The sequence below is a fragment of the Solea senegalensis genome, linkage group LG7, assembly GCF_019176455.1.
Source record: "Solea senegalensis isolate Sse05_10M linkage group LG7, IFAPA_SoseM_1, whole genome shotgun sequence".
NCBI classification, from domain to species: domain Eukaryota; kingdom Metazoa; phylum Chordata; class Actinopteri; order Pleuronectiformes; family Soleidae; genus Solea; species Solea senegalensis.
In genome coordinates this window covers 11,967,217-11,991,967 of record NC_058027.1, presented here as the reverse complement: position 1 = coordinate 11,991,967, position 24,751 = coordinate 11,967,217, and the positions used below count along the sequence as shown (strand labels likewise).

The 24,751-nt window shown below is 40.2% G+C and overlaps 1 protein-coding gene across 1 annotated transcript in view; it reads right to left on the bottom strand.

Moving 5' to 3' along the window:
• Positions 1-17,301, bottom strand: part of adamtsl5 (ADAMTS like 5) — a 32,970-nt gene extending 15,669 nt beyond the window's left edge. Inside the window, exons 1-5 of the mRNA XM_044030316.1 lie at positions 16,591-17,301; positions 8,143-8,218; positions 1,522-1,694; positions 899-959; positions 245-350 (exon numbers count right to left, since the gene is read on the bottom strand). Of these exons, the coding sequence (XP_043886251.1) occupies positions 245-350; positions 899-959; positions 1,522-1,694; positions 8,143-8,218; positions 16,591-16,610 (436 nt within the window). The 5' untranslated portion in view covers positions 16,611-17,301. The remainder of the gene's footprint in view (positions 1-244; positions 351-898; positions 960-1,521; positions 1,695-8,142; positions 8,219-16,590) is intronic.
• Positions 17,302-24,751: the final 7,450 nt, after the last annotated feature.

Genomic DNA, 24,751 nt, shown 5'->3' with positions numbered 1-24,751 from the left:
TCATATTCTACAAAAAAGGTATAAATGATATCATATTTTAGTTACACTAGTTTGTCTTTTTATTGGGACATTTGTCATTGTACTGTGCTATGATAAGTTTTCCTCCAGTCATATTTGGTTGTATCCCCTGTAACCTTTGAATTCATTTAACAGAAAATGCCATGAGAGAAGACATGTAAATCTACAGGGCTGTAGAGGAAACCTTGTGGCTCCAAACAAGACTTGAATGGTTTGTTTCACTGACCTCCATGAAAGGTGGTCCATCTGAAGGAGTTCCCAGCCACCAATGGTCTGTCATTGAAGGCAGCACACTGCATCTCTCTGAAATCCCCAGAGCCTGCAGGACACTCCTGCGCGCACACAAACACACATATAGTATTGGATTGAGATAAACTTATTCATAGCTACTTCATACTTGACACCAAATCTTACCAATTGAATTTTGAAATAACATCTTAAACCTTCAATAAAAAGCTAACCTATTGGGAAGATAAGCAGACTTTGTGCAACACAAAGCCTCGTGTTTCTATCACCAAGTGCTGCAGAAAATGGGGTCTAGGATGTGTGTCAACACATCGTACATGCTTAAACACGCTGCATCCCTCTGACTGGCTGTCCAAACACAGCACAACATGTCTGACCCCACAGCACGTTTCCGACATAATATTAGTCTGACTGCAGCGTGACTACGAGTTAAGCACAGCAAAGAGACGACACGGGCTTGTGTGTGTCAGTGAAATTCCAGCTCACACCCTATCCATGCAAATCCTCAGCTGCTACACCAGCACCTAATGCACCTCCATGACCAACTTGTGGAGCAACCTCCAGCCATTGTTGTGAAATGTTTGCATTAAAAGTCACGTTTTCCATACAGTGTGAAACATCATGCTGAATAAACCTTGGTGTTGCAGATCTTGTATTGCCTGGGATCTCCTGAGCATGGTCCACCCACTGGGTTCCTGGAACAGAGATTTAGATTTATGGAACTAAATATGGCAAACTTGAGTGTGGGAGCTACTGTAATTGCTGGTTATATTAAAATCTTTTACATTTTTTTTAGCACATTAAAATAAATTAAGTTTGCTTGATTCTCATTTAAATAAATAATATTGAAGTCACTTGTGCTTGCAGTTAGTGTAAATGTAGTTTAACGTTGTAAAATCAACATAACTCATGGATACATTAATGTATAAAATCTGGATAAGAAACATTCATCAGCTACTCTTTGATGTTTACATTTAAATATACTTAATACAATAGCAAACTTGTAAAAAAAGTTCTAAGCTAAAATAAATTGATATACAATGTTTTTAGGGTGCATTTCAGGGTGGTATGTGTTGATCAAATACTAGGATACGAAGTAAAGGTGATGGAATCACTGATGCACTGTAAACGAATTTCCTGAGCTTTATTTCTTATTACTTACTTTATGTCACTTTTTATTGAATTTTACAATTTTTAACTTACATCATAAAACAAACATACTGAACCGCGTTATCCTGGTTAGATGCATGGATTTACCTGGTGAGGCAGGTACGCGTCCGCACTGAGGCTCCGCCCCCACAACTGCGGGAGCAGACGGACCAGCCGTTCCACCCTGCCCACTCGTTCCTGAAGTGCAGCTGCCTTCGAGCACGTGCTGGACGCCCGAGCGAGGCCTCACTGGAACGATCCCACGTAGAGACCCAAGATGACTGAAGCGCAGAGAGAATACAGAAAGAAAGAAAGAAAGAATCCTCTTTAACGTTGACATGGACGACAACAACTCCAAAACTTTATACCAAAAGATTAATTATTTAAATTGGGCAGAGAGGACACTTGTGAGTCAAGGTGCAGTGAGCAACTTTTCATGATGTCTTTTTTCTTTTTTGCTTCCTACAACTGAAAAAGGGCTCTGTCAGGCAATACTATCAGACCTGACTTGGGGAGCGTTACAGCCAGATTTCTGGGCAGTAAAATTCCCTCTCACACAAAACTTTTTAGTCATACTCCAACCTGGTCTCAGCCACTTAGGTAATGGTGATTTGTTTATATTTAAGTTATGCACAACAGCTTTAAATATAATTACAAGCCAATTCTGTCAAAACATCACATGTTCTCAGTGACACATACACACATTACAGTAACTTAGTGATATTATGTTTGAAAAAGAAGGAGAAATGATGGCCATTACAATGCACTTGTAATGTCCTTTAAAAACAATTGGCACTTCAAATGTCAATGTCAGTGTAACATGAATGTAAACTACATTTTGATAAATGTTGGACAAGTTGACACAATTCCACGTTTTTATCCTGTTTTATTGTTTTTCTTGGACAAATTGTGGAGTCACTCAGTCGGCTCCGTGTCAGTTGAGCAAGCAGTTATCATCACTCTGTCTCAATTTTTAAGCCGGCGGGTGGTAAGTAGCAACTGTCAGCAGCTCACGCTCACAACCTGTGTGCGTGTGTGTGTGTGTGTGTGTGTGTGCGCAGAACAGAGACTGCAGTGTTGAAGGAACATCATTTGTAAAAGGTTTGTTGGGGCGAGTTGTTTTGTTTGACGCCAAACAAAGTCCCACATTATTCATAGCAACAAATCCCACAGGCAAATCCATCTATATAAAGAGTAGGTGGTATAAAAAAGAAACCCTGAGAGCCTGGTGGATCAGGATCATCACAGCCAAACAATAAAAGTGATTAGAGAAATCTCAATAGCGCTGCTCTAACACATTCCAGAGTTTTGGCCCTGGAGAAGGAATGAAACTGGCAGCTTTCCCACCGGTGTCTCATACAGGAGTGGGAAAACACACACACTGTGTGTGTAAGAGAGAGAGAGAGAGAGAGAGAGAGAGAGGCTGAAGTCACAGTCATCTGGAGTGTCTCTTGGGTAATATGAGAATAAACACTTAGGCCAGATGTGAATGAGAACATGTGCAAAACAGAACTAAATACAAATGTTCCTCCTTTCCCGAAACTTTCTCCATTAACAGACAGATTAATGCAGCAGGAGTCACCTATGTGTAATCAGATTATCTGCCTTAAAGCAGGAGTAGTTTATGTTGTCATGTTCCTGTTTTATAACACAGTCAAAGAACAGAACAGTTGAAGGTTTATGAAATAAAATGGAAAATCTGAACATGAATAGATTACATTTTGGTGGTGAAAGGACAAAGGTTAATGTGAAACAGATTTCTGGCTAATTAACATTTTTTCTTAAAAAAAAAAAGACCAAATTGACAAGGTGATTGAAGTCTGGTGTTTCCTATTATACGCTCAATGGATTTTAAGTGTAATGAAAACAACTTACCTTAACTACATGATTATCGCCACAAAGAAGTTTATGTGATCACCTTGTCTGCCTGGTTGTGAGCAGCATAACTTAAAATGGAACAGGCAGATTTCAAGGTAATTTTCTGGGAATGTAGTTTATGGCCAAAGAAAGAAACAATGAGATTTTACACGTTACCTCCTCCCACTAACCCGAAATTGCTGCCGAATAATAGTAACCATGGCAACTGTTAAATCACATCGACCAAATTCGAATCCCCTCAAGCTCCTCTGAAAATTTTCGGTGAGGAAACACTTTGTTCCCCAGGAAAACCCTGGTGTGTAAGCTGTGTTATGCATGTGTAGCAAAGCACAGAACATCTATCTTATTGTTACATTCATACCGTTAATAAATTATTTAAATTTGACAATAAAGCCTTAGTGTGATACATTGCAAACAAATAATGGACATCACCCATGACACCATGTAGGCAATCAAAATGGGAATTTAAAAATGAAACGAAACCATGACATAAAACCAATAATCCTAAAGATTGAGAATCGAATAGCATTGTAACCTTAAAATGGAAGATCAAATCGAATCAAGGATTTGTAGAAACCTACTATAACATAGGCTACTGCACCTGGTCTGAAAACACGCTTCAGAGTCAAGTTTTGTCAAGTTAACTGTTAACATCAGGCTCAGTGAGGCTGAAGCTTACTGACTTTTGCAGAATTGTTAAGACACGCACACGCACACGCACACGCACACACATGCACACACACACACAACAGAGCTGAGAACAACCTGTGCTATGACTCTCCATCATTTTCCATGGCAGGGTCACCTGAGGTTGCCCTCATTAGTGTTGCCGCTGGTCACATTAGCGTTGATAACAGTTGGAAATGGGGGCGAGCTGGCATTCAACATTCATTTAAATGACTTTTGACCTTTGCAAATCACCACCACCCCCACCTCCTCATGCGCAGGAAGAGAAAAACATTATGCACACAGTGAGAAATGCTGGGAGAAAGAGGAGGCAAAGAGTCAGCAAGTTCTCATGCCTCAGATCATGTCTGCAGCTGACAGACGTTCTACCCTAAAGGCAACAAATGAAGACAGATAGTGCATCGAAAATATTACTGTATGACTCAGCACAGACACACAATGTTCAGCTTGTCCATTATTGTACTGCGCATTCCATCATTTACAGGAAACTGTATTTTAACTATATTTTAAATAAAAAAAAAACATGCAGATTTGGGGATTAGGCAAATTGGACACTCTAAATGGACCATAGGTGTGAGTGAATGGTTGTTTGTCCAGTGTGTACCCCGCCTTTTATCCTATGTCAACTAGGATTGGCACTGGTGACCCGTGTGACCCTCATGTGGAGAAGAGAGCAGTAGAAAATGGATGGACAACAACATTTACAGTGCGCACACACTCAACACTCCCATCACTCGCCTGTATATCACTCACCTCAGTGTTTACTGTAAAAAACATAGCAAATGTTTTAAATTCCATGGCAAACTCCCAAGAAGTATTTGGTTTTACTAGTTAAGCAGTGCGCTATCTTTTGTTTTCACATTTATTTAATGGATCCAGACGATGCCATTTGCCGCTCTCACATTCAACAATTCCTATGATTACACACTTCTGTCTTCTTTTGTGCAAAAATGACATACTGTGCATTTCATTTGTATAAATGCACTAGGAGTCCAAATACATTTATTTATACATCTACATACAGAAAATCTATTCTTAACTCCAAGTCTTAAAATAAGCTATGATTTACATAGAAATCTGGTTCCGATTAATAGACGATCCCAGCATCTGTGAACAAAACTATTGGTATAAATGGAAAAATTGTTTTGTTGCATGACGCATCCAGCGCTTAGACTGTCATTATGCATTTCTTGATCCATTTGAACCGTTTGTCCTGTTCTGGTCTTTAACTGACCAAATGTTGACAGCAGATGCTTTGCCAGTGCAGCTGCAGAAGATCATCCAGGATTCTGCATAATCTGAAACTGTTTTTCAAAGATACTTGACATTGTTTTCTTCACTGTCATCATTTCCGTTTTAAGGCATTATAGTGCAACTATAAAAACAAACAAAAACAAAAAAAAAAACCTGACATATGATCATCCTCCACTACATTGCTGTGTTTGATGTGACATATGGGGGAGGGGGTTGGCCTTTCATTTTTAAAGCATTATTTCTTCATTCAATTTTAATATGTTTTCATGCTTTTCCTAAAAAAGTGAACAGGATGCTATTTAAACTGGGAAGTTAAGTATTTCATTGCTCACCAACATTCCTGCCATTCAATTAAAGACTGACCCAAACATTTTGGTCAACTTCAGAATCTCCTGAAAAAGTAAGCCAATCACAAACTCACAGCATGCTAGAGATTAAAAATAATCCAAATGAAGAACAATTGATCTATCCACAAAGGTCTGGTGCATAATCGAAGAGGAAAGAAGAAGGAAGAGCAGGAGTGTAGGGAGAGTTCTCACTCAGACATGGACCAGAGATTTGTCTTTGTTTCTATTCTCACATACAGCCTTTCCGGGTAACTTCAGGATCATGTCTGGACTTCAGTGCATGCCTGAAAGTAGATTATGTCTACTATGTCTTGTAACCCCAAGGAGGAGTTGGGGTTACAAGACAAGACAAACAGTGATGAAAGATGGATGAGGTAGTAAGACAAGAAAATGTGGTGCGGGAGCAATCAGACCATGGAAAGACCAAAAGGGTGATGGCTTATGGCTGCACAACCATTTCCAAGACAAAATACTACCAGAAGGCAAATAAGCTGCTGCTGCAAAAACAATCCAATCAGCACCCTCTCTGACCTCAGTGATTGGTTTATTATCTAAATGAGCAGGGTTTTCCAATGTAGAACTAGAACGAGTATGGTTTCACTCTTTGCAAATTAACTTAATCACCAAAATTGTAGAGTAATTGTTGAATATAAGAAAAATACAGGGAATGGCAAGAAAAACTGTGGTCGGGGTGAGGCTGTTAAAAATGGCCTAGGCCTTTCCTGGTAGGTTAGGACTACAGGACCTTGTGTATAAATGCAGCATCATCACCATCACCAAATCAAATAATTTCTTGTTTGGTCCATAACCGACATCCCCAGAAACCTCCACTAAAATCAGTCCTTAACTTTTTGACTTATGCTGCTCACAATCAGACAGTCTTGGCAAGGTCTCCCTGGAAAAAAGATTCTTAATTATACTGTTCCGTTCTAAAATAAAGGTTAAATAAATAAAATAAAATAAAACATACAAAAATAGCTAAAAACAACAAAACCTCCTAAGCGGAGGTAATTAGACCTAGTTGTGCAGCTGTTTAGACCTTTAACCCTCTATTAGCTAATTGCATTGGGGTTTTTGGCACAATTAAGTCTTGTTTATACTTGCTCAAGGAACCATGGCGTCAACTTCCACAGACAGGGTGCGCCACTTATGAGCCAGCCAGCCAGAGTTGTTTATCGTCAATGTGTCAATCTGCCATTATCAGTAGTAGTGTAGTGAAGCCAACAACGTGACACAGTAACCAAAAAGCAACAATGGAGAACATCCAACATTCCATTTTCTTTCTTCTTAGCAAGTGGCTGAAGAAGATGAACTTTGTTTGAGAGAAGGCGACACACGTAAATGTCAAGACTGCTGTTTGTCTGGACCACCCTTTAGGAGTCATACCATTGTGCTTGGTACCGCACTGGAAGGATACCAAAAAGCTGAGACAGTACGGATCAGTTATTTTGGTACCCTTCTTCATCTTTGACAATGGAAACGCAATTAATTGCACAATGTACCGCACTGAACTGTACCACTTGGTGGAAACTGGGCTAAAAAGTGAGATGGATTTAGATCAGATAGATGACTCAGTTTGGATGATAACATAGCTGGATATGTGCTGTTTGTCAGATTTCTGTGGAGTACTTCTGCCCCTTAAAATAAAAAAATCCATCTAACCATCCATTTTCTACCACTTTATCCTCCATGTGAGGGTCGTGGAGGGCGCTGGTGCCAACAGGTCACCAGTCCATCACAGGGTTACATATGTCCCTCTTCCACTATGGTCCCAGCTCGCCTCAACTCACCTCACCACGGTTTAGGTTACAAAAATAGCACCTACTCAATAGTCATCACTGCACAGCTGCATGAAACTGCGGTGACACACACACACACACACAAGTGACTAGTGACTTGGAAAGCATTTGTTTGGTACTTCCTCACTCCGTCTGACACAGTCACTGGACTGAAATACAGTGGCAGGGTTTGTGACGCCGCTCGCAATCAGCAGTGCTGTCGCTAAATACACCAGACTCTGTTAAAGATTATTTTCCCTGGTAAATTTTTAGGATTGTTAAGTCTTTTTAACTGACTTACACTTTGGCATTGTTCTGCTTGACTCTTGTGTCGGACATCTCTTCCTGTGACGGGAAAAACAACTTAACTGTGCCGTGCCGTGCCGAGGTGAGGCGAGGCAACAGGGAAACACACCAATAGAGACAAACAACTATCTACTCTCACACCTATGGTCAATTAGTGTCCAATTTGGCTAATTTCCAAATCTGCATATTTTGGACTGGGAAACCGGAGAACTCTGAGAAAACCCACGCACACACGAGGAGAACATGCAAACTCCACAGTTCTAAATGTGTGTCACAAATTATAATGGAGGATCATTTTGTGATACACACATACAACAATGTATCTGGTGCATTACGTCATACATCAGAATTTTTGGTGTGTTCCCGTGACAGAAGGTTATGACTTCAATGAGTAAACTCTGAAGAAAAACGGTTTGGAGGGAGATGCATTTGTGTGGAACTCATGAATGACTGTGTTGATATGTGTTGGTTGAACTTACGCTCTGTGAGGAGGACAGGCAGACAGGAGCGGCCAGCAACAGGACAAAGGTCAGGACCTGGCACAGAGTCAGCTTCCTGACACAGAGAGAAAAAAAGCCACCATCAGTCAGCTGATGACATCACCCTTGTTATTTTTCACATTACACACACATGAATGCATGAATTCAGGAGTGAACATTTAAGAGCTGCAGCAGCAGCAGCAGCAGAGGGCAAGAGGGAGAAATGAAAGAAAACCACAGCAGAAGTCATTGACGATATCGATGACACAAACAAGCTGCTGCCCTTCTGTGAACCCTGGTGGTACAAAGCCAAGGTCGGGAGTGGCCCCCCATTCAGTAAGTATCATTAATTCCCCCACACAACTCCCCCACCCAGCAAACACTGCTGAACTCACTCTCACAGAGTCTGAGAGGCAGAGGAGTTGCCTCTCCAACTATTAACTAAAGTTAAAGAAAACCTACAGCCACTGTGCTATTGCTTGTGGATACCTAGTTTTTAAATGCATCCAACATTGCAGAAACAGAAGTGAAAAACAACTTTATCTGCAACAAATTAATAGTGTTGACTGGTGGAAAGTGAACACACCACGGGTTATTTCTGTGTGTCGCGCTGACATCTGCGTCATCTGAGGAAGAATTTATCTGCAGCTTGTGTTAATGACAGGGTGACCCCAACACTTTTATTTTACAATGATGTTATGTATTTTTATAATTTATTGGTAACAACTGTTGTTTATTAAATCATACAACAGCAGAGTAAGTAAAATGCACAACATTTTCAACCCTTCAAGCCAAGATGACAACATGACACAACACAGACAACATGCCCGGTCAGCGCCATTCAATAACAAAATACCAGTCTCCTGCAAGATGAAAAAAAATACCCTCAGTGCAATACAAAGTGTAAAAAGAACGGGGCGATACATCACAATATTGCTCTAACTGAAGAAAACAAAATGTCCTTGAAAAGTTAAAAGTGCAGGATTTCTCTATTTATTCACAACAAAGAGAACAAAGAAAGTGCATAAAGTCCATGTATTGAACGTGGATGGAGCATCTCTTAACGTAGCTTTCTCCACCATTATCCCACTGTAAACTCCCTCTTCTTTGGCCAGGTCACTTCAGCCCAAGTTTCCCTCATTCATTTGTGCAGCGCCACCACAAGGAGACATGAAGTACAGACGACCCTGCGAGTGAAACTCATTTAAGCGACTTTTAAAATGTGCGTCGGCGTACCGCTTCTCGTATTGCATGAGGAGGGATGATAATATATCAGCAAATTGATAATTCGACCCACTCCTAATAACAACCTTTTAGACCAGTTTGGGACTTTCAGAGTAAATTACACACTTCCCAACCTGAAGAATCATTAGAGACAGTTGTATCAACACTGTGAGACACTTCTGGTGATGCTACCAGGTACGACCTCCACTGTTTAACAAGCTGACTCCTCACTATCTTTACCTCCAGGCAAACACAGTCAGTCTCTCCCTCTGACTCATCAAAGGATAAGTGCATTTTCTGAGAAGTGCTGGTGATTCTTGGAAAGCCCCTCTTTGATTGCTTCCGAGCACTTTATGGCTCACTACTGTGTGTCACACGTTTAATAGTCTGATTTTGAGATGGAACATGTCATTTTCATTAATGAGGTGAGGTGTTTTGAAGTTACACCATCTTAATCTTCTTCCTCCTAACTGTTGTCACATCTAACGTCATCCTCCACCAGTTTCCTGCCTTCCTTTCATCCGTCTCTCTCGCTCGTGTCTCCTTTATTCTCTCCCTGAGCCATAAACACCGCACTAGTCCAGAGAGTTAGGAATAGCATTTGGCTTGGTCCTAGGTCAGTAGCTGTTCTGTCTAATTAAATGATATACATCTCCCTCACCCTTGCTTGAGCAGCCCTTCCCTTCAGAGTGAGGAGCTCCCATCCTGGCCTTACATGAGGGAATTCATATCAGAGAAAAAGAGATGGTCACGCTGACCAAAAGATGTGAGGAGCTCCAAAGCATGATTGATGTAAAGTGTTTTCACACAGATTTCAATTTTGTCTGGAGGAGTATTTGGCGACGTTTGGACCAAAGACGTGCCGAAGAGGTCCGGAAACTCTTCTGTGATCATTACAAACTACAAAATAATTCATCAAAAACTCTTGTTGACCTGTAACAAAAAAATTCTTTTTTAGTTTAATGTTTACAAATGCAGATTATATTGTTGTATTAGCAGTTCCAGTTTGTATCGTATAGATTATTCAAAATGTCCTAGTAATGTGTAATGTAGTCATGGCATTGAGTGTCCTGCTGCTTTGTTGTTGTCTGCACTCCATTACCTCATGATAATTTGATGTTACAAATTCATAAATCACTAAATTGTGTGATTAACAATAGGATTGTTGGTTAATGAACACATCTCACGTTAAACGATGATCTTTCTTTAACCTTAACGAAGGGCTGAAGTGACCATAAAAATGAAATGAAGTTAAAAAGGTTAGTAGTGTTTCTGTAAGTGGACAATGACAGACAACATAAGCAAGCTTCAAGAGTCTGTTGATTCATTTTCTCCTCGTATTGTGATGAATGAAAATGTAACTTCAGTGTTTAAGATGAGCATTGGGACAGCTGCTCAAATCAATATATAAATAATAAAGAGTAAAACTGTGTAGCTTAGCTCTGCAGTGTGTTTTACTGGCCGTATCTTTATTAGTTTGGCAGATATAAACATACGGTGGAACATTTAACAGATCGCTAGAGAAACAGGTTTTCCTAAAGAGTTGGTTGTTATCTTTAAATGCTAGAAGTAGAGCAATTATGGAATTCACTTCAATTTGGACTGCAGTGTGAGTATAAACGCATACTTAAGGTGCTCTCTGACGGTTATTTACAGAGGCAACTTTATGAGGTGGCAATTAGTCAGTTGTTGCTTTTAAAAATGAAGTGGGAGACTTTGAATGACTTTTTTTGACTCTAAATTAATAAAAAAGATAAACTTTTTTGAATGGGTGGGTGTGCTTTCTGTTTACTTTACAATTTAATCAACATGTTTACTGTATGAAAGCTGTGGACTGACGTAATCTGTGACAACGACATACTTCGATCTGTAGTATATGTTGGTGAACATGAAAAGGCGGCGTCTCCGGTCATTAACTGGTCAGCCCCTCACTGCAGTGGCCCACACCTCCTCCTCCTCCTGCTCTCATTAAGACTATAGCAGCACATTAGTGAATAGCTGCAGGGCAGGGTGAGGGAAACGGCTTTCATCAATAAGAGATTATAGTTGTTTATTTTGACTGACATCAGTCGCTCACATGAGAAAACACCAGCAACGGCCGACTCGAACAACAATGAATCACTTTTAAAGAAGTAACGCTCGGAGTAACACTGAGCTTTGATTTGAATATCATAAAACATCAAATTATTCGTTTCATGATACTATAATGCTCTTCTTTCTGCTGCTTTTGAAAAATCTGTTAAGTTCTACTTTTACTTATATTATCAATTTGTTTTAACTTTGGTTTTCATTATATTAAACTTGTATAACTGTATTTTCTGCCTGTAAAGCATATTATGGCCAAAGTATAACCAAAGCTGCCAAAATAAACTTGTTTAAGTTGATGAATAAGTTGTAGGGTGCATGGTGGGGAACTTGTGATGAGCAGTTTTAAACCTAAACCTTAATTTAAAATAAAAATGTACACACCAATGTATAGGGAGTGAAAAAAATAAATAAATAAATATATATATATATATATAGATATATATACACATACAGTATATGAATATATATATACATATATTTTAAACTTTTTATATATATATTATTATTTAAAACAAAAAGCCTGGGGGGAGGAGGGCTGCAGAGCTTTGTTCTTCAATATTTTTCAATCTTCAAAAAACATTTCCTTATATCCTCATAAGATTCAAATGTGTTGGTGCGGACTTGTGTTTTCAATTCAGTTAAAATGAATCTTCGTGCCAGTATGTAAATAAACGAAACCATACTTTGCTCCAAGCTGTTTTTAACTATGTTAGTATCCTGCATTCCCGGAACTGCCACCAAGGGGTCTATGCACAATTCTTGACACGGTTCAGTAAATATCATTCTAAAGATTCAATATTTTCAGACAACTTTAAAACATGGGACCTAATGCTGCTGGTGAAAGCCTGCGGCGCTCACACCAATATAATAATACATTTAATTATTATATTAAAAGGTATTTGCAGCTTTGGTGCAGAGAAACAATCAGTCCACATGCAGACAGTCAGGTGACATGACCTGGTTCACAAGCAAAGGTTAAAACACACCGTCTCCGTTCCCTGCTCTCATTTATATTCCTGTGATGGTGACTGAACTCACAAACCTTTCCTTGAACACACCCACACACAGGTAGCTCACACAGTCCCGCCCAACACAAATAAACATCAGCTCTGTTGTGTTATCACGCAGCCACACTGACGCTTTCTTGCAGCAGTGCAGGTGGGAATGCGTCCTCTGACCTCGGAGACCGTGCGAGTCATGTCAACACTGGAGACACCTGACAGAAGGATCTGGGCTCTTTCAACGTGTTCATGTGGCATCTCCATCTAAGTGCTTCTGTATGGTGCCCTATTGGTGCTCTTGCTTTACAATTGTCTGCTCACCCACGGAGTTTGGAAAAGCAATAGGTCTTCCAACCAGAGGCCAGGCTCGACCTTTGACACACCATGAGATTTAGCTGTGACCCACCCAGCCTTTAGGAGAAGCCTGGTGGAGGGTCTGATGGTTATATGGAGCATGACGCTGAATGAATTGACACAATCTTTAACAGATGTTCAGTGTGAGGGCTCTGTGGTCAGCTCTGACCCCTGGATCTGTATTGACTATGAATGAGGCAGCAACAATTGAGCTGAGTGGCCTCACTCAGACTGCATTAACAAAATTAAACACAAGTGGATGGTCTTTGTGTCTCAGCAGCTGCTTCACTTGAAGATGTAGTAAAACATTATAGAGAAAATAAATGAAATACCATTGTGTGTCTGGACAAAAAACTCAAGAGGTAAATCACTGAATTAAAGTCAGACATTGGTTTTCATGTTATTGGTTTTGTTGTTGCCAAAATGTCTAGCTGCGGTCTATTGCTTAAGTACGGTCCCTTCCTTTTTGCTTCAGTTCATTTCACATGCTTCTTCCACATCAGGGAGAACCAGTGTACGGCGTCATACCACAGGGATTATGAGATTATCTTTTCACAGCCGCTCTGACTACAGCAGAGCCTATCACATCATCCACGGTCATGGTCGCACAACATGAGAAACATGAGGACATGCATGCAAGTGATATTGTGACCACAAAAACATTAGAAACATGATGAACTTAAACCAAAAACCATCAAACAACATAATAAAATTATTTTTAAGTCATACAAGGCAAATTACTTCCACAGTGACGTCGGTTTGAAAAATTTGCAGAAGACCACACACAGATTTACACGTTACACTTAAACTAAATACAAATACTCTTCTTGAACCTGCCAATGTTTGCACAGGATTCATAGTCAAGTCTCTGTCTCCATCAGATTCATAATTAAAACTCAAAACACTAATGGTCCAATGATAGAAACCTTAGATCTGGATCACCACCAAAACCAAATCAATTGTTCCTTGGCAGTAAGCCAACGAGTCCATCACTTTCCATGGAACTTCTTTCACGGGGGTTTAAAAACATCCTGCTGGCAGACAATGAAAGTGGGTAAAAACACAACCCTAATCCTTCTTGTAAATGAGGATTGCAAAAAGATCGAGCAGGAGATTCTTATCAGGTCTGTGTTCGCGCAAAGACACACAAACTCTGAACACAAAGTCTTATCAGGCTGAACCTTGAAACCAGACAGTGTCCATCAGGACAAGATTACTGTCGGTTTTCTCTGAGAGAGAACGAGTTGTTCGGGACCAGGTTCAAAGTAACAGTATATGAATGAGCAGCGATACAACCTGTTTACACTTCAGTAACTCACAAGGTTGAAAAATCAGTGACCTTTCCTTTTACTGTATGTAATATCAGTGTACTGCAGCTTTAGCCTGTCAGATTTAAACCACTGTCAAATGCCACACAATGCTGATTAAATCCATCAGCTCCACACAACTCTCTCTGTGTTTCCATGCAAATTTAAGTCCAACTTTCGTTGTAGACTGTGCCATTCAGTTGGACTAATGCTCTTGTCCCAGTATACAAGCACTAGCGGGGAATTGTTAGTATAAGGCAGTTTCCGGTTTAGCGTGCGGCAAGTTGTTAGCATGTCGAGTGCCATTCTGAGTCTTTCTACATCCATGAACTTAAATATATCCAAATCTTTAAGCTGGCAGAGCATAAAATCAGTCTCCTCGTCGGTCCAAAAAAACCTACTGGCCTGAATTTCACTGTATACACACAAAAGCTCCCTCAGTCATGTCTGATAGTATTGCTTGACACACCCTGTTGGACGCAGCATACAAATACTGTTACGTGATTTCTATTCACAAAGACCAACAAGAGGCACAACTGCAGCTTAAGGGAACAGATGAGACACTCCAGGAGAGAAAAAAAAAACTCATTAGAACAAAACATTATAATGTTTATGTTACAAAATATCTGGCTCTTGGAGATGTAATATTCTGATATCTGATCCTTATCTACACAACTTTATTAAATGCACATGTTTTTCTTCACTCATGTTATTGTAGAAGTTACTTTTTCTAGTATCACTTTCATTTCATTCAGCAATGGTGGGTCGTGAGTCCCATGAGATACAAGATTTTAAATTATGTCGAAATCTTGGCAGATGGACGGAGTTAAGAAAAGCTCGACTCCCTGAAGATCACAAACTAATCAATAGCAGATCATAGATTTTGGGTCACTAATGAAGCATTTAAATCTGCACACACCTTTTTTTTTTTTTTAATGGCTGCGACTTTAATCAACACCATCTGAGGATCGATGTCAGGATGGAGAGCGTGAGTGTAAGCCTCAACATGTCACCTCAAACAAACCTTCAGGAAATACTGTGTAACTATGTTGTGTCTCAGACACAGTGGATGCATATGGTACTTGTTATAGTATATGCCTGTGATGGTACATCTGTAAAAAATGAAGTTTTCAACTAAAAATATTTACTACCTCCACTACTGAGGACAATTTGCAAGTCCACACAGCAGACGTTATAGGTTTGGATAACTATTTGGCTTTTGGGGTACGTGGAGGAAAGAGTTTTGTTTTGTTTTAAATAATACCGATATCCTGTCTGAGATTTTAAAAGTCCACAGGGATGGAAAGGAGCTACATTCCTACCCGCAGGACACAGTGACATCACTGCATGCAACACTTCATTACAGAACTTCTTTTGAAGCTATATGCTCGGTGTTCTATGGTGAGTAGATTAAATCTGTTCATGGGGCTGATGGCTCCCACCAAAGCAAACACGTCTCCGGTGAGATTTCAGAGAGACTTAAACCAACCACTTATTGTTCTGCAGAGCAGCGAGACTGACAACAGGACCTGTGACAGAGAGTCCTACACATTTCTCCTGACAACTTTACATCAAATGCAGCCCATAAAAGGGAAAAAAATCACGCGTGAATGTCTTAAGAGTAGCTCACAGGAAGGTCAGCCTGTACTGTTCCGACTGAGAGAAGTAATCCAGGAGAAGAGACGTAGCCGATGTCACTAGAAATTTACGATTCTAAGAGAGGGATTTGAGAGGATCAGAAAAACTACACAAGATTCCGAGTCTCCACAGCCTCCTGTGTTTGTGTGTGTGTGTTCTCTGCTGCAGGGATGGATTAGATAAAATATGGGCAGGCTATTTATAGCCTGTGACATTTAGGAGACAAAGGTGGTGTTGCAGGATGACTGGAATCTAGAGGTGGGAGTTGAAATATCCCAGATATTGCACGAGGATTATCTCACCCAATGGCAGGAAGTAGCCTACACACCAGAGTGGATGTGACCCCTGGCCCCGGAGAAAACATACATGCTCCACAGGCGACTGCAGGATTATCCGACATGCTTCAAGTCACTTTGATGGAAAACGTCTGACTAAGTGCTGTGACAAATGACTCTTCTGCACCCAGAACAAAAAAAGGGGAAACGAGTTTCAAGGGACCACATTTCTCTTAGCTCCTGGTCTGGTAATGAAGTTAAACACAGAGCAAACATTTCTAAAGAAAAAAAAAACTCAACTGTCCCAGGAATTTATCACCTCCTGTCCTTCACTGTACTGCAAGAAAATGTCAAGGCTTTGCAGAAACTTGCAAGTAAATCAAGGTAAATATTTAAAGCCCCCACACACACTTACCCCCTGAAATGCAATTTAATTAAAAAAAGGAAAGAAAATCTCAACCTGTCTGTAGAGTATCATCAAGAATGACCTCTTGTTATAAATCATTCAGATGTCAGAAATCCTTGCTGCGAGCAGCACATACATTCAGATCCAAGCTTTACCTGCTCAGTGGAGAGAACATGGTAGAAACGTGTGGACTCGACTTCAGGTGTGGTTACATTCGCGGTCAGGTGCACATCTGTTCCCGGATCATGGTGTGTGACGTTGCGGCTCAGACGCACAGTGCATCCCGGCTGCAGGCTGCTGCGACACACAGATTTCACAAACAACATCCATGTCCAACTTTCTCCTGAGTTTCTCTCGCTTCTTCTTTCTCCTCCTCTTCCAAGAGACACTTCAAAAGGGGCAACTTCTTCTCTCTCTCACACACACACACACACACACACTCGTAGAAGTCAAACAAAACAAAACGCAGCGTTACCAAGAACACATCGTCTGCTGCGCTTTAATATGCACAACACAAGTGAAGACACTGTGTTTTCTTCCCGCGTGCCTCTCTTTCACGTCGAGGAACCATCAGCTTGTGCGCCTCATCCAAGTTATTCCAAATGCGCAACAATGCCAAATGCGCTCTTGGAGTGTTGTGTTGGAGTATTCCTGTCGCCTGCAGGCAGGTGAATCTCAGTCCTGTGCGGAGAAACTCCAGTGTCTGTCCCTGCTCTACTTTTGACCTTTCTCTCGAGCCGAACAAGTCCAAAGTGTGCCAAGTCTGGCAGAGAAGCTCGGTAAAGACCACGCGCAGTCACCGGCAGCACAGTGGCACCGTCCTAAGCTGAGTGAGTGAGTGAGTGAGCGAGCCTGGTGCAGTAATGTCTGCTGTGCGCGCTCTCTCTCTCTCTCTCTCTTTCTCTCCCACTCTCTCTCCACCTGCACGCTACATTCCCGCGGTGCGCACGCCTCTCTCCTCCCACCACAGTCCAACAGGTGACACAACGTTCCACTTCCCTTAACGTTAATGATAATTGAAAAGTAAAAATAATCTTGAATATTCAGTCAAATTGCCTGCATTGAAAATCAGTGAAGTGGAAATTAGGAAATTAGTGATAAGAAGAAGGCCAGTTTTCACCCAAAGTTAAAGAAATTCAACTGACAGTCTGACAGAGACTAGAAACTACTGAATATGTATTTTTGTCTCTACCAAAGTAGGTGTCAAAGATGGTAAATATAATCATCATTTTGGGGTAAATATCATATTCATAAATATAAATCTTATCCAATATGAAGTAAATCAGTCCATAGATGATTCATGTGAAACTATGTCTAAGTCTCTCGCTCTTTAAGTCAAAATCCTTGTTGATTAACAGCATAATACATAATATTTTTGGACAATCAATTAACAATAACAATTAATTCTAAGCTTATCATTTATTTCCTCATAATGGAAAAGTCAGTTAATGCTACATCACAGATTAAAAAAAAGTCCAAACAAAATGTGAATGCAAATAATTTTTATTACCATCAATTCAAAAAAAGATGATCAGAGAAGAGCTTAATCCAGCCCAACGTGACTGAGCCGGCTCCTCCCACATACAGTATGAAGTTATTCTCAGTATTACTGTACACCTGATCCAATGTGCTTCACTGACATCTTTATCATTTTCATATTGACCTTCATGCCCCCGTGGTACGTCGAGCTCGGTGACCTCACATAACTGAAATTACTTTTCTGGAAATCCACACAGTCTGGACAGTCACACACGTATGGTAAATATGTCTTCCCACACAGTAACTGTGGCCTCACAAGTTGCATTTGACAGCCGTAATAGATCAGGAGGATGCATATATACTTATTACTGTCTGTCATAATAGGCTGTAGCCATATTTCTATACACTACTAACACCTTTAAAAACAATGGCTTAGATACTGACTCAGTATTCATTATTGATGGCTTCATTGTTTATTTTATATTTAGGTTAAATGCAATTCAATGACAAAGGACAATACAAGTTAAGAGTATCCATGTGCATCCATGGTTCTCAAACTGTGGTACGTGTACCACCAGTGGTACGCAAGCTTCCGCTGGTGGTACATGGAGGAAAATCAGAAATACTGATTTTCCACCATGTCTGATAAACGGATCGTGTGTGGAGTGGAGCTTAGGAAATATGTGCATAGAAAATGAAACAAATAACACAAATATTTTTTTAAAAAATTATAATAAATTAAATAATAAAAGTCACCTTATCTTTCGCTTCATCTTAATTTAATTTCACTATACCAGTGTGTAAAGTATATGTGAGGAAGAGGAGGAGGAGGAGCATGAGAGAATAAATCCGCCTCCTCAGCCTATTTACACCACTGTATTTTAACATTACTTTGATAACTCAGGTATAAAATGTTTGAGAACCACTCGTCTAAATAATATAGAACACACACAGCCTTTCCATGCTTACCATATCTACTTTCATCCTTTCTTCCAAACCTGTCAGTAATTTCTCCATATTCCTTCATCCTCTCCTCACCTTGCTTTTTTTGTGATTCCACTGATTCTCCAGCTAACTGCATCAGGGAGAAGACAAAACTCATCTTCATCTACATGTCAAGACAGCTTTCCATAATCACTTCATACCAGCTATCATAGGGCGTCTAACACATGTAACCTTATCCCTCAGGCACTTCCTTTGTCTCTCACTGAATTCTTTTTTTTTTTATCTGAAGTGCCACATCCCCTTGGAGGAGGCTTTATTTTACAGTTGGAGCATATTTTGTGATGCATGATTCAGTAACATGCAGCCGGTCCTCTCCTGTTTCCTGCTACAGAGCTTCTTGTGATGATGAAGCAACCACATGACCTCTCTGTGAACCCAGCACTGGCTGCACCTCAGTCTGTCGCAGCTCCTTTAAGGCAAAGACAATTCGTCTGCACTGAAAAGTTTCAACATGCGACCTTGAACTATCACGTGGAGCTGAGCAGACATAACAAGGGGCACAAGAACAGCAGCTGTCAGTGTCACCTTTTCATCCACAATCTCAACATTTGGTTTCTACAATACTTCACCACGGCACAGGATGTGATGTTGCAGTTATTTGAAGCCCACTACAGAAGCCACAGGAATAATTTACAGTACACAGTTGTTGACTTGCCGGCAACATGATCCTGTAGTGTCATAAATATACAGGAGCACCACACAGGCAGCGGCAGCCACAATGTCTACATGTTACACTTTACTCTTTGTCTTGTGGTCATTTCAATGCAATGGCTTTTAATCATTTTTGAAACTGCCAGGGAATGAAAAGTGCTAGAATTTTTTAGTAGAAGGTTTTTAGTAGATATACATCTTAGGCTGTTATTTTGTTATTGTCAAATATATCTATTTTTGACCTGCATGTCCGTAAATAGTGATGATGTAAATCTTTAGTCATAAGTACGATTTTTTTAAGTGATTTCCTCCAAAATCTGCTCACTTTGTGTAAGAGTATACTGGATATGTACTGGAAGTGGTGGAGAACAAAATATGGGGTTTGCACATGATACCACTGAAAGAAACACTTTCTGTTGCTGCCTGTAAAGGTTTTGCCTACTCAACCAGAACTGAGATCATAATAGTGAATTTAAGCACGGAAAAAAAAGGCTTTTGCACTTTGAAGCTGTTGGACCACTAAGGTTTTTAGTTTCCACAGTGATGAAAATAATTCTCACTGAGTCACTCCGCACCTCTGAAAGCGTAGATGCATGAAGATTTGTGATGATACTGGCACTTTGTTTTTCTTTGGATGGTAAGGTAAGACTTTAAGTTGTTTAAAGGAGGTGAAAGAACACGTTAGACTGATATCAGGATCAGTAGAAATTGACTGATAATGCAGTTGGAAAAGGTGTTTTGAATGAGTAAAGCCAGTTCTGTAACTGTACATTTAAAAAATATATGCTTTTATTAATGGTGAGTGGCTCGTCTTTACCTGCATATACAGTATATAACGATTAGGTAAGTGGACTATGATCTCTGGGCTTGTCCCAACATGTAGAAAGATTTTCCTTCACCCTCCCTTTCTAGCTGTGTGTGTGTGCGTGTGTGTGTGTGTGTGTTCATGTTCATGAAAAGACAGAGTGTTTACAGTGATCATCACGTTTATGCACATATGCTCTCTCCCTCTTTGATGGCGTGTGAATCAGTGTGCCACTCTGTAATAAGAGGCCTCTGCACCAAAGAAAGAAGACATTACATCAAAGTTTTTTTTTAAGCAGATAAAGCTTAAAAAAAGGTACTTATTTTGTTACTGTCAAAAAAGAATCTGTCTGTGTGTGTGTGTGTGTGTGTGTGTGTGTGTGTGTGTGTGTCTCAGGTTTTTTACTGAACTTGGCAGCATGCCAGGATGAATGGGAGGACGTACTGGGTTTCACTCACCAGCTCTGATGAAAGACGGCCGGTGGTGGTGTGAAAATTCATATACATTATGTGTGGCCGTCACACAGCTGCAGCCAGGAACTCATACATGCTTTAGCTTGTATCACAATCCGCTGCTATCTGGTGCAGGAACCTCCATCTCAAATCTGACGGTCACTCTTATGTAACCATAGTTCTCTGAGGAAAGAGACTCCGTCTATCTGCAGACAGTCGTACATATGAGATATAGTACCAGTCAGTAGTTTGGACCAAATACATGGAGGCTGACATATGATTGTGAGTACCTGGAGGATTAAAGTGTATTTTTTTTTACTTATTGGAAAACTTACAAAAGCTTACAAAGTGGTCACTTTATTGTTGCTGTTGAAATCAGGGAGATGACAGTAGTTTCTATTCAACGTGTCAGTCATTTTTGTTTTTAATGTTCGGAGCCGAGCAGACCTGGCGTCATTCCGTCAGTTACTGCTTTGTGTGTTTGTGTGCTAAATGAAATCTCACACACACTGATTTGTGAGGATGTCAACACAAGTCAACAGTGAAAGACAGCAGCGCCCGCAGGGAGGCTGCTCAAACATGCAGCCTTTCACTGTTAGCTGACATGGGTAACATCTTTAGACACACGTCAAAATATCTGACATACGAATGATACAATTTCCTCTGCATTTTTTCAAGATTTGAATTTCTGCTGTCGCCTTAAGTGTCTTCCAGCGTTTCTTAGTGAACCCAAATACCCAAAACCTGTGAACCCAAATGCAGACTACACAAAACCAGTTCAATAAGGGGAAGGCAGGGGTGCAGAGAAGCTTGCCTCATGTGATGGAAGTGGAGTCAGGGTCTGGAGTCAGGACGGGTGGATCTGAAAGGGGAGAAGGAAGACTGGATGAGAATGGTGCCAAAAAAAATCATGAAAATAATACTGGCTCATCAAGCTAAGAGATCTTGAATGGCGGAGATGAGATACAGCTGCTGGCTCTGCCCTGGCGCCGGCACACCTGAAGATAGTGTGATAGATGTTAATGAACGAGAGATGAAGACACAGATGTAACACTAAGGCTATAATTTGGATTTGACATGCTTGAACATTTAATGGGAAGATTCAGACCAATTTTCTCTATTCACCGGCTTTAATGTAACTAGTCATTACATTAAGGCTTGTTAGTGGTTAATTGTGACACAATGTGATTAACTTGATCATCCAACTCCCAGTCTTTTCAAGCCTCATAAAGGAAATCTATCTTTTTTACTTAACATCCTTAAATGATCATTAAATGGTGGCAATAACAATGTCATTTATTTTTATTGGAAGGCAACTTTAAGTCAAGTTAAGTGGTTGTCTGTACACTATACCACTGAGCAAGAGGCCCTAACTCTAACCCTAACCAACCCTAACCTTAAAGGTTCTATATGTGAGAAATGTATTTATATTAAGACATAAAATGGCCATGAGGATTGAGGATACATGTTATAATGAAATACTGGCTTATATGGGCTCAGTCAGTATATTCACAAATACATTTTAATTTTGCGTAAACTTTGTTCATGCTTTGGTTTGGTTTGGTCGTGCAGCTTGTAGCCCTTGAACACACACAATGCCAACAGAGCGGGCCGAGAGCGGCTGGCTGTGATGGCGAATGAATTTAATATATCATTCTCACTAGTCAAAACTACAGTGACAGATATCTGCAATTCAGTTTTTACTCGTCAGAATGACGTCACAGATATCTGTAATGGTATTTCCAGAGAATCGGATGTTAAAAAAGGCTCACAATAGGCTGCAATGCACTGGAACCTTGCCAAACCTCAAAAGCCTCACAAATCCTCTCAAAAGCGAGACAAAGAGAATCAAGGGTCAAGTGGAAATGTGTTTATAAATAGACACTGAAAGCCTTTCCAACTCTCATACACCCGGTTGGTAAATATTTGATGTATATACCTTGTACAGTCCTTTATTGTCGCCATGACGCCAGCGTTACTGTCACAATTAGACAAATAGGTTCAATGTTTATTTTAAAAAATGTGTGTATGAGCACAGTGTAACACTTAACAGTTAAGTGTCCTTTTTTTCTCTTAAATTACAAGTGGGAAAATAATGTTATTTGGTCAAACACTTAAATATAAACAACACATTACTCGCTATCTGGTGCATTCATGAGCACTCTCTTCAGACTTGGTTTATAATAACAGTATAAAGTGAATGACACAGCCGAGAGTCACAATTGTCTCAGCAATCTCCTTTTGTTTGACATAAAATTATAAATATTAGTACGGATTTGAAACAAATCACATTGTACAGTCAGCACAGGGTCACCTGTAACACCGTGTCTCGTCTGTGAATATAAACTGTGTCATTTTTTAAATATTTTTCAGTATCCTGTTTTTCCTTCATCCTATAACGCTAGTAATAACTAAGATGTTTGTGTTTGTGTATCCTTGGCAGACCCGTGCACTCTGTGGGTGGCATTGTTTTCATGTTAACCCAGAAGGTTATAACACAATCTGCAGGTCGGGACACAACAGACAGATAATTAACACCGGGATGAGTGTCATTGGGCACTAAAAAAAAAAAGTCAGTGGCAGCACATGTGGGGTAATGTAACAGGTAGGTGTAAGAAGAAAAAAGAATACCGCAGAGGATAATAATTCACCATCCCAACATGCACCATGCGTGACAATTTAAGTAAAAATAGACGTATAGAGTTTGTGTCCGATGACTGACATGACGTACCTTTTATTTAGACAACCCAAAAGCCGTCATGAGACCCTGCAGGCACTGCCTGCTTTCATCTCAAGCTGTTGTCCATCACCTGGGCAACACATTGCCATACACATGGATGTGATGTTATGACATGTTGTGGATGTGGCGCTGGTTTAATGGCTGTAACAGGATTATGGTGGTAAGCAGGCTGTGAAGATCTGATGTATGGGGTTCATAAAGTTCATAATATGAAGGAGGAGACACAGAGAGAACAACAACTGTGATTTACTGCTGGCAGAAAGGTATGAGACAATTACACAGTGTGTAAAACTCAGGCCAACAATCTACAGGAACGACACGGCTTCACAGACCCTGAGCAGCTCGGCTTGTTTTTCAGAGCTTAAATCAGTCATCGCAGAGCCGTGTGTCGTCCAAACTCATCATAATAAGAGTTACTCATTACATGCAAACACCACAGTCATTTTACTAAGTGCTTTCCCATAGGTGAAAACAACACACACAGAAAGCCATTTAAATCCTCGTGTACATACCATCCTGCATTTACTGGACTGTTAAAATCCTGCAAAAACAAGCTGAACATCTGCAACACAAGTGTATGTACTCACACCAAACTGCAAAAACATGTCATCGGTGAGTGCAGTGTGAGCACTCTATCATTATATATTACTATTCGAAGAGATTGACAGTAATAATCATTTTGATAAATGGTGAATTGCTATATACTTAGATGTATTTCTAACTCTTTCAGATGGTAATGTGATGTAAAAACCTGATGTGTAAACTGTATACCACAGTTTATACCATGCACACACACAAAGGTTTACATAGTTTCTGAAGCTGAATGAATTCACCTTTGGTGTTGTCCTTCTAACTGGCACTCAGCAGTGCAGCTTCTTTTCCCCTGCAATTTTATTGGATGGTGTCAAACCTATTAGAGAAAAACGTGTTAGGAATGAACAGCACAAATGTCATTTTGATTCAGGAGGAGAATGATGGAGGAAAAAAGACTTTGTGGCTCACTGTCAATACCGTATATTATACTTTTTATTATCCGAGGATTTGGCAGACATCAAGTCTTTAACAGTCTCAAATCCAAGTGAAGTCACAAGTCATTGCGGTCTGACTCAAGTTGCAAGTCTTGATTGATTTTGTTAAGTTGAGTCATCACATTTGTGGCTCCACGTCTACTAGATGGAGGAAAA